A 16,247-nucleotide genomic window follows, 5' to 3' on the forward strand; every position below is an offset into this window, starting at 1 on the left:
GAGAGAGGTGTGTGTGTGTGTGTGGCCAGCTCAGCCCACCAGGGGGCGGGGCTGGCTGGCATGTGGTGCTGGGGGATTGAACCGCGGTCCCTGATGCCCTGCCAAGCTTGTTCCAAGTAGGCGCTTCAGACCACTGAGCCATCTCTCCAGCCCTGAATCAATATTGATACACGATTATCAGGCAAAGTTCACAGTTCATTCAGACTATCTTAGTTTTTAACTAATGACCTTCTCCTGATCCAGAGCCCCATCTCTTTTACATTTAGTTGTCATGTCTCCTGAGGATCCTCTTGGCCGTGTGCATTTCACAGACTTTCCTTGTCTTTGACCTTGACAGCATTGAGGAATGCGGCAGGTCTAATTGCAGCAGCCTTTCTGTAGTGGTTTGCCCGATGTTCTCCTCATGACTGAAGACGACAAAGCTAAAAGACCCTCAATCAAGTGTGCCTGTCATCCATGCAGCTTTTGCCCGTGTTGGCTTTGGTTATCTGGCTGCAGTAGGATTTGCCAGGGTTCTCCACTGTAAAGCTTCTCCTTTCCTCACATTGTACACTAGAAAAAAGTCACTATGTGCAGCCTAAATGGAGAGGTGGGGTCTTATACTCATTCCCTGTGCTCTGTGAGGGTATTTTATCTTCTCTCTCAATAATTTATTCAATCATACCAGTGTGTATATTTATTTTATGATTTGGGAAATAATTTAATAATATGTGTTTAAATTGTTCTGCTTTGGCCATTTAGTTTCAGACCCTCCCCCCATCCCTTCCACTGAGCTCAAGGCCTTGTGCTTGCTAAGCAAAGGTTCTACCACCGAGCTCTATTTCCTAGACCTACTAGGGCTTTTTTAAGTAGCTTCTGTGTCCCTCAGACATTTGCCATCAATGTGTTTTTTTTTTTTCTTTTTCAGCACTTCTTTTGTAACTATATAAGGGGTTTCAGGCTCCCCTTGTACAATTTCTAACAATTCCACCAGACGTCTATCTTCCTAAGGGTTCCTATTTCCTTTTTATTGGACAGTGGTTTTAGGAATGACAATCTAGGGCTGGTGGTACAACTCAGTGGTCAAGTACATGCTTAGCATGCATAAGGCCCTAGGTTCAATCCTAAGCATGATAAGGAAAACAAAAATTTGATATGGGCATTAGCTTGGTTTTTGTTTATTTGCTTTTTGTTTTTGATACAGGGGTATCATTTCTGATCTGATACAGAACTAAGCATCTACAAACCTATTTATATACCCATAAATATTTCTACTTGAAATCACCCATAGATATATAAAAATGAAGTCTCCAATGCTAATTCATAACCATAGTGGTTATTCTAAATTTTTCCCTTGTTCATTTACAAACTTCCACCCCAACCATGAGAAGTGACTGTAAGATTTTTTGCAGGCAGAATTGGCACCTTATTCTTTACTGTGTCTTAAGTATTGTGCCTGGCACAGGAGATGTGTATGGTGACTCGGTACTGACTTCATCCCATATATATTTTCAACTCTGGGACTACTGATAAATGTACAAATGTTACCAAATATGGATTTCAAAGATGAAAATCACAACAATTTATTAGGGCAACAGTGCAAGAGGGCGCAATAACAAAGGTCTGATTTAAGTGTTTTTATTCAACTCAGTGAAGGGAAAATGACTGTAATACATCTAAGCCACGCAAAAAGGATTCCAGCTTCCCTGAAAAAAGATCCAAGTGGCATAAAATGGTTTGTTTCTCCACAGTAATTTACATTTATTAAAACAGATAATAGGCATAATCATTGTCAAAATAGAGCTTCTCTCCCTCCATGGCTTAATACAGTCTCGAAGTTCCTGACAAACGGGCATAAAGCCACGGCAGATTAGACTCTCTAAGTGAAGGATCACTCTAATAGCACAGCAGAAAAACCAATCTCACACTCCTAAGGGGGAAAATGAGAGCCGAGCACAGCCTTTAAGGTGGAGCGTAAAGCAGGAAGAGGAAGGTGTGAAAGCAACGCGTCTGGGAGGGAAATCCAGGTCTAATGTGACACTTTGCCTTAATGATGCTAATTTATGTCCAGAAAAGTGTGTGTGTGTGTGTGTGTGTGTGTGTGTGTGTGTACCCAACACAGAGGAAACTTGAGGCGGTCTGTATCATACTCCTTTCGATCTTTGCCAGAACAACCCTTTTGAAAAACATTTGGTTACTGTCCCTCGTATTCTACACATTTAATTATTTTCAATTTCCTTAAATTCCAGCAATAAAAACCAAAAAAAATCATATACCTTTAAGGATCTTCATGGTCCAGCTTTTGTGTAATAACTACCTTTGGTTACATCTGGGAACCCAATCTACAATCTACACTGTCCACTCTGGACACACAATTTTTTTTTTTTTTTTTTTTTAAATTTTGTGTAGGGTCTTACTAGGCAGCCCGATCCTCCCATTTTCGGCCTCTCCAGTGCTGGGATTGTAGGCATGCGCCATCACACCCGGAGGTGGTCTCCAGCTCGGTGAGCCCAGGGTTGGGGCTATTGTAACCTGTGATGCTAGGGATCGAACCCTGGCCCCTGTGTTTGCCTAAGCAGGTGCTTAGTTCGCTGAGCTATTTTGCTGGCCCTTGAACACAGAATCTTTACAAGTTCTTTACACATGTGGTTCTGTCTGGCTGAGACATCCTCCCTTCTTCCTCTTCAACAAAATTCCTACTGTAGTTTCAGGATTTAGAGATCTACCGGGGAAACCTTCCTGCCTAACTTCAACCCTCTTATTGTATATTCCTATGGTGCATGAACTCTTCCTTGAGAGTAACTGCCATAGCTGCAACTGTACATTTGTCAGTGTTTTTCTTTGAGTAATATATTGCTCCAGAGAGCCTTGTTGTTCCATATTCCTGGCACCTAGCTCCATGTCCGGCATACAGTAAATGTCCTATAAATATCTATTGAATAAATTAATGACAAATGACTACACCATCCACTCATACTATTGTCAAGGTTTTCTGTGAATTAAAGCTCATTCTCTTTTGGATTCTATATAATATGTCATTTCATATCCAAAATTTAGTTACTATAGGGATGAATATAAGAAATGTTGCTGCTGAGAGTTGATAGTTTCCAAAGAAACAGAAGATCTTTATCTCAGCCCTGAATGTGCTGCAATGAATCATTGCACGGAAATGGACATAAGGTGATATGAAAAAGGCTATCTGCAGTACAGATACTTATCAAATGCTATCCCTTAAGCTCATTGTTATCAAGTAATTTTAGTGTATTTTACAATCTCCAAGTGCTACCACTGGTTTTCAAGAAATAATTACTGGGCTTGGATTTTATTTAACATTCAATAAATATTTACTGATCATATTTGTTCTATAGCAAGCAGTGTGCTAGGGCCTGGGGTCCATGGTGAGCCAGAGAGACAGGTGCTTGTCTTCAAATGAAAGCGATAGCAAGACACTGTCAATAAAATAATTACAGACTCTTACTGGTACTGATAAGGGAGTCAGTCCTGTTCTGTGTGAATGAAATCATTCTCTTTGTTTCAGGCCTCATTGGGATAACCTGCATCACTACTGCTCTATGACAGAATACAGATCGTAGTGTTTTTCCTTTACTTGATGAAGAATTACTGCAGTTTATATACGTCATGTTTTCCCACAGAATTTAAATGTAATCTCAAGAACGAACTATAGCTGCTCAACATGCCACAGCAGAGAACTGATGCTCCAGCCTACCGTCTCCACTGGGGAAGGGTGATAAGCAGATTGATAAATTCTCCTGTTTACACCCCTGAGCAAACAGACTAATTATTTCTTTATTTTCACCCTAACAAATCATAGCTTGATTACAGGTCATTAGTGACCATTAGCACACACAACTGTTTGCATTTTGTTCTTATATCTGAATTATAGTCTTGCCTTTCACACTCACTCAGTCAGGCTTCCAAAGGGAAAATCTCTTTATCTGGCCTCAAGCAAGATTTAAACAAACTAACAATTAGCCTCTGGAACTGAACTATGATGCAGAAGACTTCATTATTTTGGTTCATTGTTGTTCTGCCCTTTGTCTAATCAGTCTTGCCTTTCTGCTAGCAATATGCTCTGTGTGCCAAAAGATTGGTCAACTGCCTCTCTCTGGCCATCCTCAGGAATGCCCAGTGACTGGCAGGCAACACAGACCTACTTCTGTGATACTAGTAGGCCACCCTAATTCCATAACTAAATTTTAACTTTAAGAGTCTGAATAAATGCAGAGAATATGTGGGGGGATTAGTAGGAATATGTAAATCATAGAAAGAGAGTCTATATGGCACAAAAAGTGGGAGTAGAGGATACACACACATGCACGCACACACACACACACACACACACATATAGAATCTTTAATTCACAACAAAATTTTAACTTTGGTTAAAATCTAGATAAATGCACACAACATGTTGGGGAGTATAAGAAATGTGAAAGCTACAAGAAGAGAATATTTGGGAGGAAAAAGTGGACATAAAGAACACATACACACATGCACACACAACCCCAGAGCTACTGGATCGCCCAGAATTTTAAAAATCCAAATGAAGGCTTTGGGCTATTTATTTTAAGAACCAAGATTCTTAAAGAATTGGAGAGTTGCCAAGCCTCTGCTTCATTTTGTGGTGAATAGTGCAGGGGGCCATGGAGTGATTAACAGAGATTAATGATCTCGGAAATGTTTGAGTACTTTCTAACACAGTAATTGCCATGTAGGAGCAAATCCATGGTCCATCTCTTCTAATGTTCTTTTGCTTCAACAAAGGTCCTCCTGGGGATATCACTTTTGACTACTAACGTGCTAAGGCGAACACATTGGAGGGCGAGCAGTGGCAGTCCCCACGGCACTGCAATAACGCCCATACATTTTATTCTGGGCTGGTCTGTGACACATGACTCGGGCTTCAGTTCAACATGTGCAAGGACAGTAAAGACTTCCACAGAGTTAAAAGGGCCTTTTCAAATAATTTACCCTATTCATCATCCATATGAAGAAGATTGTGAATGTCGTAGTACTAACAAAAAATGTGCAGTCCTATTTTTTTTTTTTTTTTTTTTCTGGCATTTGGAATTGAACTCAGGACCAGGCAGGCAGACACTATGCTGTTGAGCTACAACCCAGGGCCTGAATGCAGCCTTTAAAATCAAATTTCTCAGTTTTCAAGCCCTGGCCTTCCTACTCACTATCAGGGTGGCTTCAGGCAAGGTAAGCATTAGATTTAGTTTTTCCTTCTGTAAAACACTCATCATGGGACTGGGGAGATGGCTGAGTAGAATAAGCACTTCCCTGGCAAGTGCAAGGGTCTGAGTTCAATTCCCGGTTCCACCAAAAACAAGACAAAACAAAAACACTCATCATAAAACATTTTATGAAGTGATTGCTAAATCTTAATAGGTACATGGTACGATTTGTGTCTACTTGTTCCCCCAAAGCCTCATGCAGTCACTGGGGCAGCTTTTAGATCTTGTGATTAATTCATGATCCAATGCTGAGATTGTGGGTATGAGGGCCACACCTGCCCTGGGGTGGGTAGCCTGAATACAACAGGAAGAAGGGAGAGGGGCCTGCTAGCTTCTGTGGTGGCAGCAGCCCCTGTTCCTCCCCTGGTGCTCTGGCTCTTTGCTGCTTTCCTTGGCCATGAACTGCTGCCCTCTGCCATGTGCCACTCTGCCTTAGAGCCAGCTGAGTATAGACTAAAGCCTCCACTAACTAAATAAACCTTTCCTTCCTTAATTTTGGGTGTCAGGCATTTTGTCCCAGCAATGAGAGAACAGTAACTGAGATAGTACACAATGCATGAAAAGGGCTTAGTATATTATATGGCACATAAATAAAATCCAGCTGTTGTTATTTAAAAAGGTGCCCAAAAATAAAGGATAGAAGCCAACCTGGAAATTGGAGATAGCTTTTCAGCTATTAGGCCATCTTAACCAAATTTCAATCGATTTCATTTCTGAAAAAGTAAACTTATACAAATAATACCTTAAAGCCAATTTACATTCTATTACAATACACACATCTATTTTATACCTCACCTTCATTACAATACTCCCATGGTTACCAAACCCTTAGAATTTAAAAAATGGTGACCTCTTTGATGAAAGGATTTTTCAGAAATGATTGGATTTTGGGAGTGTATACTGGGGATCAAACCCAGGGGGTGTTGAGTTATATCCCTAGCTCCACTTGTTAACTTTTGAGATGGGGTCCTTTGAGCTGCTTGCACTGGCCTTGAACTTGGAATCCTCCTGCCTTGACTTCTTAGGTGGGCCCACCACCACCACGCCTGGCTCAGAAGCATTCAGATTTAATGAAGAATAGTGAAAGTCCTCCTCGCAAGCTCTTAAAGTTCTGATTCTCCACTATGTTTCACCTGCGTATTTTGTGATTTTTGGAAGTTTTCAGTCTGATGTAATATACATATGTATGACCAAAGGACACAAGACTACAATTCTGCCTCTCTCTCCACCTCTTAGAGGAAGAATATGAGGTACGGAAGCTGGAAATCCCTTCTAAGTGTTTCCAGTTTTATCTGAAAGTTAATACCACCAAGAGCAAACCAAATAAACTCTCAATCAATATTTTATTGGAGTGCACTGAAAATATTATTGGTATGAGGAATGAAAAAAGGTACATTGAAAGCACAACAGAAACAAAGCCCTTGTTAAAATGGGTTTAAGAAATGTAACTTTTCTATAGCCAGGAAAGAGTTTAATTTCTCCTCCTATCACATATACCTATTATTTAAGAATAAACCCTGGTCTATTATTTAAAATATTATTTAAAAATAACCAATATTTTCTTTTAAAAATAATTATTTTAAATATTTATTATTTAAAAAGAAACACTGGTCTATCCATCTTATATTTTAAAACTACATTAGAACATATAACTGGGGGTTAGAGATGTTGATTTGTGGTGAAGGACTTGCTTAGTGGGTATGAGACCATGAATTTGATTACCAGCAGTGAAAAAAAAAAGGAAGGAATGTTCATGTGATCTATGTAGACAAAGCTAAGACTACATAGTCCATTCAGGACCCCAGTGCCTGACATATTTTATACACAGGCTGATGGACAGCATGTACACACTTACACACACACACGCACGCGCGCGCGCACACACACACACCCCTCTGTGCTTACTTCCATTTTTTTGGTTTTTGACCACTTCTTTATTTTTTATTATTCAGGACAGGGTATATGGGTGTCACTGCATATTCAGACTCGTAGTAATCTTCCTGTTTACAGCCTTCCAAGTGCTGGGATTGCATGTGCATGCCACCACACTTAGTCTGTGACCACCTTTTTTAAAAAAAATCATTTATTTATTTATTTGGTACAAGGTCCCACCACATAGCTCAAATTCATAGTGATCCTCTTGTCTCAGCCTCCCCTGTGCTGGGATTACAGGCGTGGGTCACCGTGCCTGGTTTGGGTGACCAGCACAGCACAGGGCTAGCACGGCCTGAGGTACCAAGGATTGAACAATGGCACTTGTGCTTGCCAGGCAGGCCCTTAGACCACCGAGCTATCTCCTTGGCCCTTCTTTGATCACTTTTTAAATTTCATTTGCTTTATAATAAATCAGGGAAGGGGCCTTTCTTTCCCCATTTCTTTTCTCAAAAGAAGCGCTTCTCTTAGGAGTCCTTACTGTTTGATCTGCTTGAATTTGTATCAATTGCTGCTACAAACTCTATTTCAAGAGAGACATTTTTGGATGATTCCTTTTCTTAAACTAAAATATAGTTCTTTCATAAGAAAACTGATTTTCCAAGGCCTAAACATAGAGTCAAATACAGAAGCAGTAAAGCTAAATAGCCTTACCAACACCATCCAAGAAATAAATACCCATCAGCAGAAGTCTTTGGGCCATGTCATCCAAACAGAAGGCCTGCTAAGCATTACAACAGGAGCAGGGCTGTAATAAGCACACCCCTTAACACAGGTACTTGCCCTATACAGTGATTTTCAGGTGTTCTTTCTCATTTAAAATTACCCTTTTACTTTTTAAAAATATTTATTTATTTGTCACAAGGTCTTCGCTATGCAGCTCATACTCATAGTGATCCTGCTGTCTCAGCCTCCCCAGTGCTGGGATTGCAGGTGTGTGCCACCATGCCTGGTTTCAGGGCCAGTGCAGCACATCTGGGGTTCTGGGATTAGCACAGCATGTAGTCCCAGGGATTAAACTCAGATCTGTGCACTTGCCAGGTGACTTAGACTACTGAGATAGCTCTCCAGCCCTCAAAACTACCCTTTAGTAAGGCATTTTTTCAGTATATACAAGTAAGATAACTATATCATCATTTTCACCTGACCCTGAGCCTTCTTCATTTGTTAGAACATTTGATGTGTCTTGTTTATTTATTTTCTGTATTTAGGACAGGGTCTACAGAGTCTCACCATACAGATCAGACTTGTAATGATTCTTCTGTTTTCAACCTCCCAAGTTCTGGGATTACAGGTGCGTGTCACCATGCCCATTCTTGATCTGTCTTGTTAACTAGTCTACTCAACATACCTCTCTTGCCTTAATAAAGCAGGCTTCGCTCTTGTCTAGATCGATCATATGGGTAATTTCAAAGCCAGTCAAAGTTTATCATCCCCATGTATGTTTAGTGAAAATGTATTCTTAGATGTGATAACTGCAAGTCAAACTATGTCTTGTTACAGTAACTTTATGATGTGAATTTACTTGGGCCTTGACAACTTTTACACCATTAGAGCTACTGAACACTTCCTTATTCTACTTTAAATAGTAGGTATGAATAATATTAATACCTTTATTTCCATAGGTGCTCTCATCTGGGTAATTCATGCTTCATTATTGTGCCACTAGTCTCTGTCTTGCATTCTGTCTTGGCTCCTATGACAAACATGGGGTTCAGATCCAGACTCCAGGGAGTAGTGATGCCTTGCCTGTTGGCCACATATGTACAGGTACCCTTACATAGTTCCCACATGCCCCTAGTCTCCTAGACTGGAAAGGATGCTAACTCTTGGAAACACCTAGGCTAATAAGGTGACACAGTCAATGCTACATAACTTGCCTCTGCTTTAGCCACTTAACTGGAAATGAACCAGCCTCTGCCTTGGCAGCTGCAGACTTGGGAAAACTATGAGAAACCAAACTCTCAGGCCCTGCACAGACCTATCATAGCAGAGGCTTGAGTGGCGGAGCCTGGCAATTCGTAGCTAACAAACGCTTCAGTTGACTCCAATACTCAATAAAGTTTAAAAGCAACTGCTTCTTGTGTCAGGGGTTTTGGAAAGGCTACAGTGGTGAGGAGCATCATTTTCACTTAGCTAAATAGGGTCCATGTGGGCAAGATACTTAGCATTTTGGGCAATGCTTCATCAGACTAGGTGCAATGGGTGAAAATGAGAGAGGGCTCTGGTGCAGAACAACTTATGTAAATGCAATGATTCAGAAGCTGCTCTTGAATTTACTGGAAATAGCTCCACTGCACAAGGCCCAGCATTCCTTCCAGCACCAGAAAAAAATGAAGAGAGAAAATGAGAGTTCAGGGGGCTAGGGAGATGGCTCAGTGGAATAAGTGCTTGCTGGCAAGCGCAGGGGCCTGAGTTCAATCCCCGGTTCTGCCAAAAAAAAAAAAAAAAGAAAATGAGAGTTCACCGGTATGTTATAGATGAAGTAGAGTATGGAGAAGTATTAAAAATAAAAATAATAATGCAAAAGTAAAAACAAGAAAAACCAAAATTAAGCCTCAATGGAAAAATTTCAACATACCACTGATATAAACAGAGGTTTATAATTAATCTACTACCAGTAATGTTTCAATGTATTAAAAACTAGTACCTTTAGAAAATATTCTACAAATGGTTTATAGGTAGTGGATATAGATTCACCAGTGCTTTATTTCTTTCATATTCTGAATAGAGCAACAGTTGGTTTGGATTCTCACAAAAGTCTAAACCAAGAGTTTATTTTAAAAGGATGAAATCACGACAATATAAAATCATTTGATTAAAGTTTAAAGTTGGAGTGTTAACTTATTTATACTCTATTTTGAAAAAAAAACTGCCTTTCAATGAGATTGTTATACTTTAAGATGTAAGTAATTGTTTCAAGTGAAAATAGTGTAAATACTAGTGAAAATAGTGTAAGATTATTAAATAGCCTAACATTATGGAGCAACTACCCGATACTGTGCACCTGGGACTGTTCTAAGCATATAGTAGGTGTTGCTGTCTACTTAAAATAATCTTAAGCTCGGTACTGCTGTCCTCATTATCTGCATGACACTCCTGGCTTAGGTGGGTTAACTTTCTCATGAGCATAGCACTAATAAGCGGTGAAGCCAGCAAACAAACCCGGTCATCTCTTGAGCCTGTGTTCTTAAGGATATTTTCCGACATAACACTTAACTGTAGGGGTTAGGAAGGTGGAAAATACATATGGTCCAGGGCAAATACAAAGACATCTTCTAGACACACTAAAACCAACCAAACAACTCCTTATTGGTGCTCCCACCATGTCAGGGATTGGACTAGCAATGGCACGACTGTGTCTCCCCTCATCCTCACAACCACCACAGAAGAAAGTTACCATTGTCCCTATCTTACCTGTGGGCAACTGCATTTGAGGATATATGTACTAAGTTCATTGCTTGTAAAGATTTCACTGCCTACCTGATTAAATGGAAGCAAGGCAAAGACATAGTGCATAAAAAATGTCCAGTGAACATAGCACCTTGTCCTGGATTTCTTTCCAGAGATAAGAAGGATGCTGGTGACCACCAATTCATTGCCTACTTGACTTACTTTTTCCAAATAACATATATTTGTAAGTGAGATATTTGGGTCAGTGTATAGCCACAAAGTAGAAGTAAATCGCACTGGCTTCTTCATATTTTTGTAATGACTAAAGTTTAACTATTTGAAGCTTACCATTGGCTAGGACTATAGCTGAATAGTCTATTTGCTGAGATTAACAATGGCCAGTTTTACAGATGGATGCAGCTAATACTCAAGCCCAATTATCAAAGGACTGAAGGTCATGCACAGAACGACAGCTATATTGCTGTGGGTTCTCACACACATGTGGCAGCTGAAGAAAGTTGACTTCAGAGAAGTAAATAGTGGTCACTAGAGGCTAGGGAAGGGAGGGGAAGGGAACACAGAGGGAAAAAAATTACTGTGATTAAAAAAAGATGTGACACAAAACTAAAGATGTGACACAAAACTAAAAGATGTGACACAAAACTAAAAGATGTGACACAAAACTAAAAGATGTGACACAAAACTATAAGCTAAGACAAACCAATGGAAATTAGGAGGAAAAAAACTGTATTTATACAATAGTGTTCCACCTAAATAATCTTGTGGTAAGGATGTTGGTGGCCAGCACCTTGCAGAGAGACACAGCAAAAATGAGCAGCTTTCTCCAAGACTGAGATCTCATCTAGTTGGGAATTTGGTAAAAGGTGGCTTATCTAGTATTCTAATACCATGGTAAAAGCTCTGTTTTAGGAACTGGAAGCTCTGAAGCTCAGTTTTTTTCTAAACCATAAACTAAATATGTGATTATAAGCCAGTTGATTAATTCCACTGGATCTGTTTCTTCAATTAAGAAATGACAACCAATAAGGGCTGGTGAGATAGCTCAGCGGACTCAGCACCTGCTTAGACAAGCACAGGGACTGGGCTTCAATCCCTGGCACCACGTGCCCCACTGGCTCCACCCCTGGGCTCGCTGAGCCAGAGACTAAGTCCGGGCATGGTGGCACATGCCTATAATCCCAGCAATGGGGAGGCTGAAAACAGGAGTATTACCATGAATTCAAGCTGCATAGTGAGACCCTGCACAAAATACATAAAAAAGGAAATGACAACCAATAAAACAAAGGTCACGTCACAGAGACAGCTTTGTTATTTTGTGTAGCTCCTTCCTTGCCCAAAATTTGATGATTTTGCATGAACCTAGTTAGCAAAGCTGATTAGTAACAGACGAAAGGGAAAAGATAAGAGGATTATTTATTTTTATTTCTATTTTATTTTTTAATAAAAGGATTCTTTAAAGGTAAAAATTATCACCAGTACTAAAAATGTATCTTTGGAAATATTTGCTTTTTTTTTGAGACAGGATCTCACTATATAACATAGGCCTGGCCTTGAACTCATGATCCTCCTGCCTCAGAATACTAGAAATGCAGGCATACACCAACACACTCTCCAAACTAAGTTGTATGGTGATTAAAATGATTTATTTCAAATAGCTTTACTTTCTTGCAAAACTAGCAAATTCCCAGATCAGTTCATGTCAGTGTGCAATAGCCTGACACACCTTCCTGTGAAAGCCAACAAGGAGCATTGTCAAATCACTATATCAATGAACAGAACACAGAGATGCTAAGGGTGAGGAGGGCTTAACAGATAATGATAGATAGTTTGGTTTCCTAGTCAAATCTCAAGGTGCCAAATTACTCTCTTTTGCTTATCTATATTTGAGAATAGAATTGATCTTACACATAGATTAGGAAAGCAGCAAAACGAAATGTGAAGGACATTTTTATGTAGGAAGAAGGAAATTCCATTAGAATTCACATGAAGACATAGAGGAATGATATTTGATACCGTCAACTGATTTTGACATTTAAATGGAGGGGTTCAATTAAGGGATTCAAGAACAAAGACATGAAAACCAAGGAAACAGTCTTCAGGGACTTCACATGTCTTATGACCATGGATTCCCTCAAGTGATTCAGTGGATTGAAACGGCTGTGTAGGGTGGTCATCTTGGCTCTGATTTTTTCTATTCTTGTTCTTAATCTTGTAGCTCACCAGGAACAGGTAAAATGAAAGCAAGAAGCACGCTATCTGAAGTATAAGTTTTCCTTGGGTCTATATTTGGAAAAATATATTCACTCATTCAAGTCATTACTTGTGAGGCTTTAAAATAACTTAATTATCCACACCAAGTTCATTTTTCATTACAACAAAAACAGTACACTGAGTAGAACGCAAGGCTACTTAGACATAAAACATACCCTACATTCCAAAGTCAGGAGCATCTTCTGAGTGCATGGTGGCATTTTCCTTTCTGTGGTTCTCTGATAAACCATGCCCATATGGTCACTAACAGCCACACTGCAATACACAAGTCTTGACCAGTCACTAACAGCCACACTGCAACACACAAGTCTTGACCAGCTGGCTCCCCACGCAGAACTCTCTAGTAGGTCTGGTTGTCACTAATCCACTGATTAAACATTTTAAGACTGGGTTTGGCAAAACATGCCAGAAATTCCTTCAGGGTAATTAAAACCACCTTCTCTGTCAATAAACAAAGACTATGAGACATTTCATGTGCTGTGGGGCTGGCTCTCACGCAATGGCTCTAGGACATTTATTTCCATCACTGCCATTGATTTTCACTGACTCATCCAGAGCTGTGCTCAGCCCCCTTATAAAAAGATTGACTGAGGTCAGAGATATCATCTTACCTTTCTTGTTTCACTAGAGACAAGGACCAAAGGAGCTCTGGAAGTAAGGCCATGCTCACTGCCAAGCCCCTTCACCCAGACCTTCAGGTGAGACTTCAGAAAGGATTCTCATCACAGCACTTGACAGTCCCAGCTTCTAGTGGGACTTGACAATTCCACTGGTTTTCCAGAGTCACAACTCCTTTTCATTTGAATAACTATTAATGTGTCTTCAGAGTAAAAGGAAGAACTCAGTGAACATTTACTGTCTTGATATCCAGAGCCTAATGCTCTGACACGGTAGGCACTCTACAAATTGTTTCAATGCAAGGATGGATTTATTTTTTTTATTATATGAACAATGCAATAAAATGTAAACAATGACTTATAATTGTGATGCATGATAGAAAACATAAATAATAGAAATTATTCAAAATATCACCAGATTTGGATAACCATCAGTACATTTTTTTTTTTACAATATAAAAGGTCTTGTTTAAGTCTTCCAAAAACTTACATATATTTTAAAAACTTCACTTTGTAAGAAGTCATTTTAACTTCAATATCCAGTTTACTTGAAAGTGAATAGTGTTAGAGGAATCCTTTAAATTTCAATATGAAGTTTACTGCATGTGAATACTTCTAGGAAATATTGGAATACTATTCTATTGTTAAGTACTCACACCAAATTTATTTATTAAATTTGAAGGAAATGGAAGGAAAAGCATATATGAAGTCTGCCTTATTTAAATTTTAAAAATATTTTATTCATTTATGTATGTATGTATATATTTGGTACAGGGTCTCATTACGTACAGCACACCAGGTCTTCTGGGGTCGGCAGGGCATTTGGTACCAGGGATCAAACCTGTCTTGTGCTTGGTAGGCAGGTGCTTAGACCACCATCAGTAATATTTTGATAGCTATTTTTCTTTTTCTTTCTTTCCCTTCCTTCTTCCTTTTCTTCTTTCTTTTTTTGTATTTAGGACAGTGTGTACAGGGTTTACAGGATCTCACTGCATAGATCAGACTCAAAGCAATCCTCCTATTTATAGCATCCCAAGTGATGGGATTACAGGCGCGTGCCACCACACTCAGTTTCCTTTCTTTTTTTTTTTTTTTTACTCTCTTTCTCCTCTTTCTGTCTCTCTCTGTTTTCTATCCCTTCTTCCCTCCCTTTTGCATGTGTGGTGCTAGGAATCAAACCTAAGCCCTGACACCTACCAGGCAAATACTATCCTGTTAAGCTGAATCTCCAATCCTTCATAAAATATTTATATAAACACAGAGGAATTTATGTAAAGGCAACTGTGCTATATATAGCATGTTAAACATGGATAGGGCTACCTTTCAGTTTTTTAAATAGCCATTTTTTCTTTGCTTATGTCTTTCATCTTCAATATTAATAACAATTTAAATTTATTTTATGAAAAAGAAAACTGTCATAACCAAATAATAGAATAATAGTTATTATAGTGTATACCATCTTCAATGTAGTTTCTCAGAATACAAGACATAAACCAAATTTTTATTTATATTTTTTCTCATTGATACTAACTCATACAACATGAATGTGCTTTCAGTAGCTCAATAAATACTTGCAGGGTGGTAAAGAATAAGATGAAAAAAAGTCACATGAATTAATAGAAGAATAATATTATGCTCTGAGTGAGCTTGTCTAGAGCCCAAGGGGCAACAAAAATCATGTAAGAGTACCTCCTGACATCTTCCATATCTCTTTAAAGTGTAGTGGGGGTAAGAGAGCTTGATTTCAATATGTTTACAGGGACCTGCATGTTTAAATTGCCAAGTAAACTATAAGTAACTGACTGCTGTCCTAGCTACAAAGAAGTTATCAAATTATTCACAAACAAAGGAAATCAAATTTAAAAACAATTTAATAAGCACTGGCAAGAGGACAAGTACATTGTTCTCTTTGGGGTCAGCTAAAGAAGCAAAGCTCAGCCACTGACTTCCAGAGGTGGCTGTCCTTTCAGGGAGACAATACTCAGCATCTGCTTCTTTCTGGCTGCCTGGCTGAACTCAGATCTTCTATGCTGTGAGATGGGGTTACCACCCATGCTTTGTAGAACTGTGGTGACTTAAGAGCTTGAGTGATGGGGTGGATGTGGATTGGGGACATATTTAGGCACCAGAAAAGGGCAAACAACACAGCAGGGAGAGAAGTTCTTATGGCCTAAGCAGTAAGCACCCAGCACAAATGGGCTTTGTTTGTTTTGGTACCAGAATCAAACCCACAGCCTTGTGCTTGCCAGGCAGGCACTGTGCCACTGAGCTACATCCCTAGCCCCACAAGTGGGCTTTGGTAGTTTGCACATCATTTAGGATGCACTCGGAAGCTGAGAGGACAGGCAGGAAACATGAAGGTTCACAAGCACAAAGGAGAAGTGTGAACAGCCTATCTTATTAGGATCTTGTGTCTTTTTAATTTTTTTTTTTTTTTGCCTTTTCTGCATTGCCAAGCCTAGACCAACACCATCCACGTGAGTGACTCAAAGACGATTCGCTCGTCAAGCAAATGGGAAAAGCGAACACCTGGCTTGCATAATGGGCTCAAACCCAAGTTTCTAAGACTTACAGGAAAAATCCTGATCGGAAAATTTCCATCTCCAATTGTGCTGAGGAAGCTTGCTGGCAGCAGCACAGCATGAGAATCCCACTGCCACTGCATTTCTCATAACAGCGCTTAGAGCTCAGGTCCTGGCAAGACCTTGCCAAGGGTTTGCTCTCTGACCCTTCAAGGGGGCAGGAGGAGGAAACAGGAACTAGTCACCATAGGA

At 39.6% G+C, this 16,247-nt stretch overlaps 1 protein-coding gene across 5 annotated transcripts in view; it reads right to left on the reverse strand.

The window, feature by feature from the left end:
- Ppp2r2b (protein phosphatase 2 regulatory subunit Bbeta) overlaps window positions 1-16,247 on the reverse strand; it is a 454,351-nt gene that overhangs the window by 263,435 nt on the left and 174,669 nt on the right. The window contains exon 2 of one of the 5 annotated variants that reach the window (XM_023715308.1): window positions 8,783-8,867. The exons of the other annotated variants lie outside the window; for them this stretch is intronic. Coding sequence (XP_023571076.1) covers window positions 8,783-8,819 — 37 coding nt within the window. The 5' untranslated portion in view covers window positions 8,820-8,867. The remainder of the gene's footprint in view (window positions 1-8,782; window positions 8,868-16,247) is intronic. 5 annotated transcript variants of the gene reach the window in all.

The sequence above is a fragment of the Octodon degus genome, unplaced genomic scaffold (genome assembly GCF_000260255.1).
Source record: "Octodon degus isolate 3935 unplaced genomic scaffold, OctDeg1.0 scaffold00040, whole genome shotgun sequence".
Taxonomy (NCBI): Eukaryota; Metazoa; Chordata; class Mammalia; order Rodentia; family Octodontidae; genus Octodon; species Octodon degus.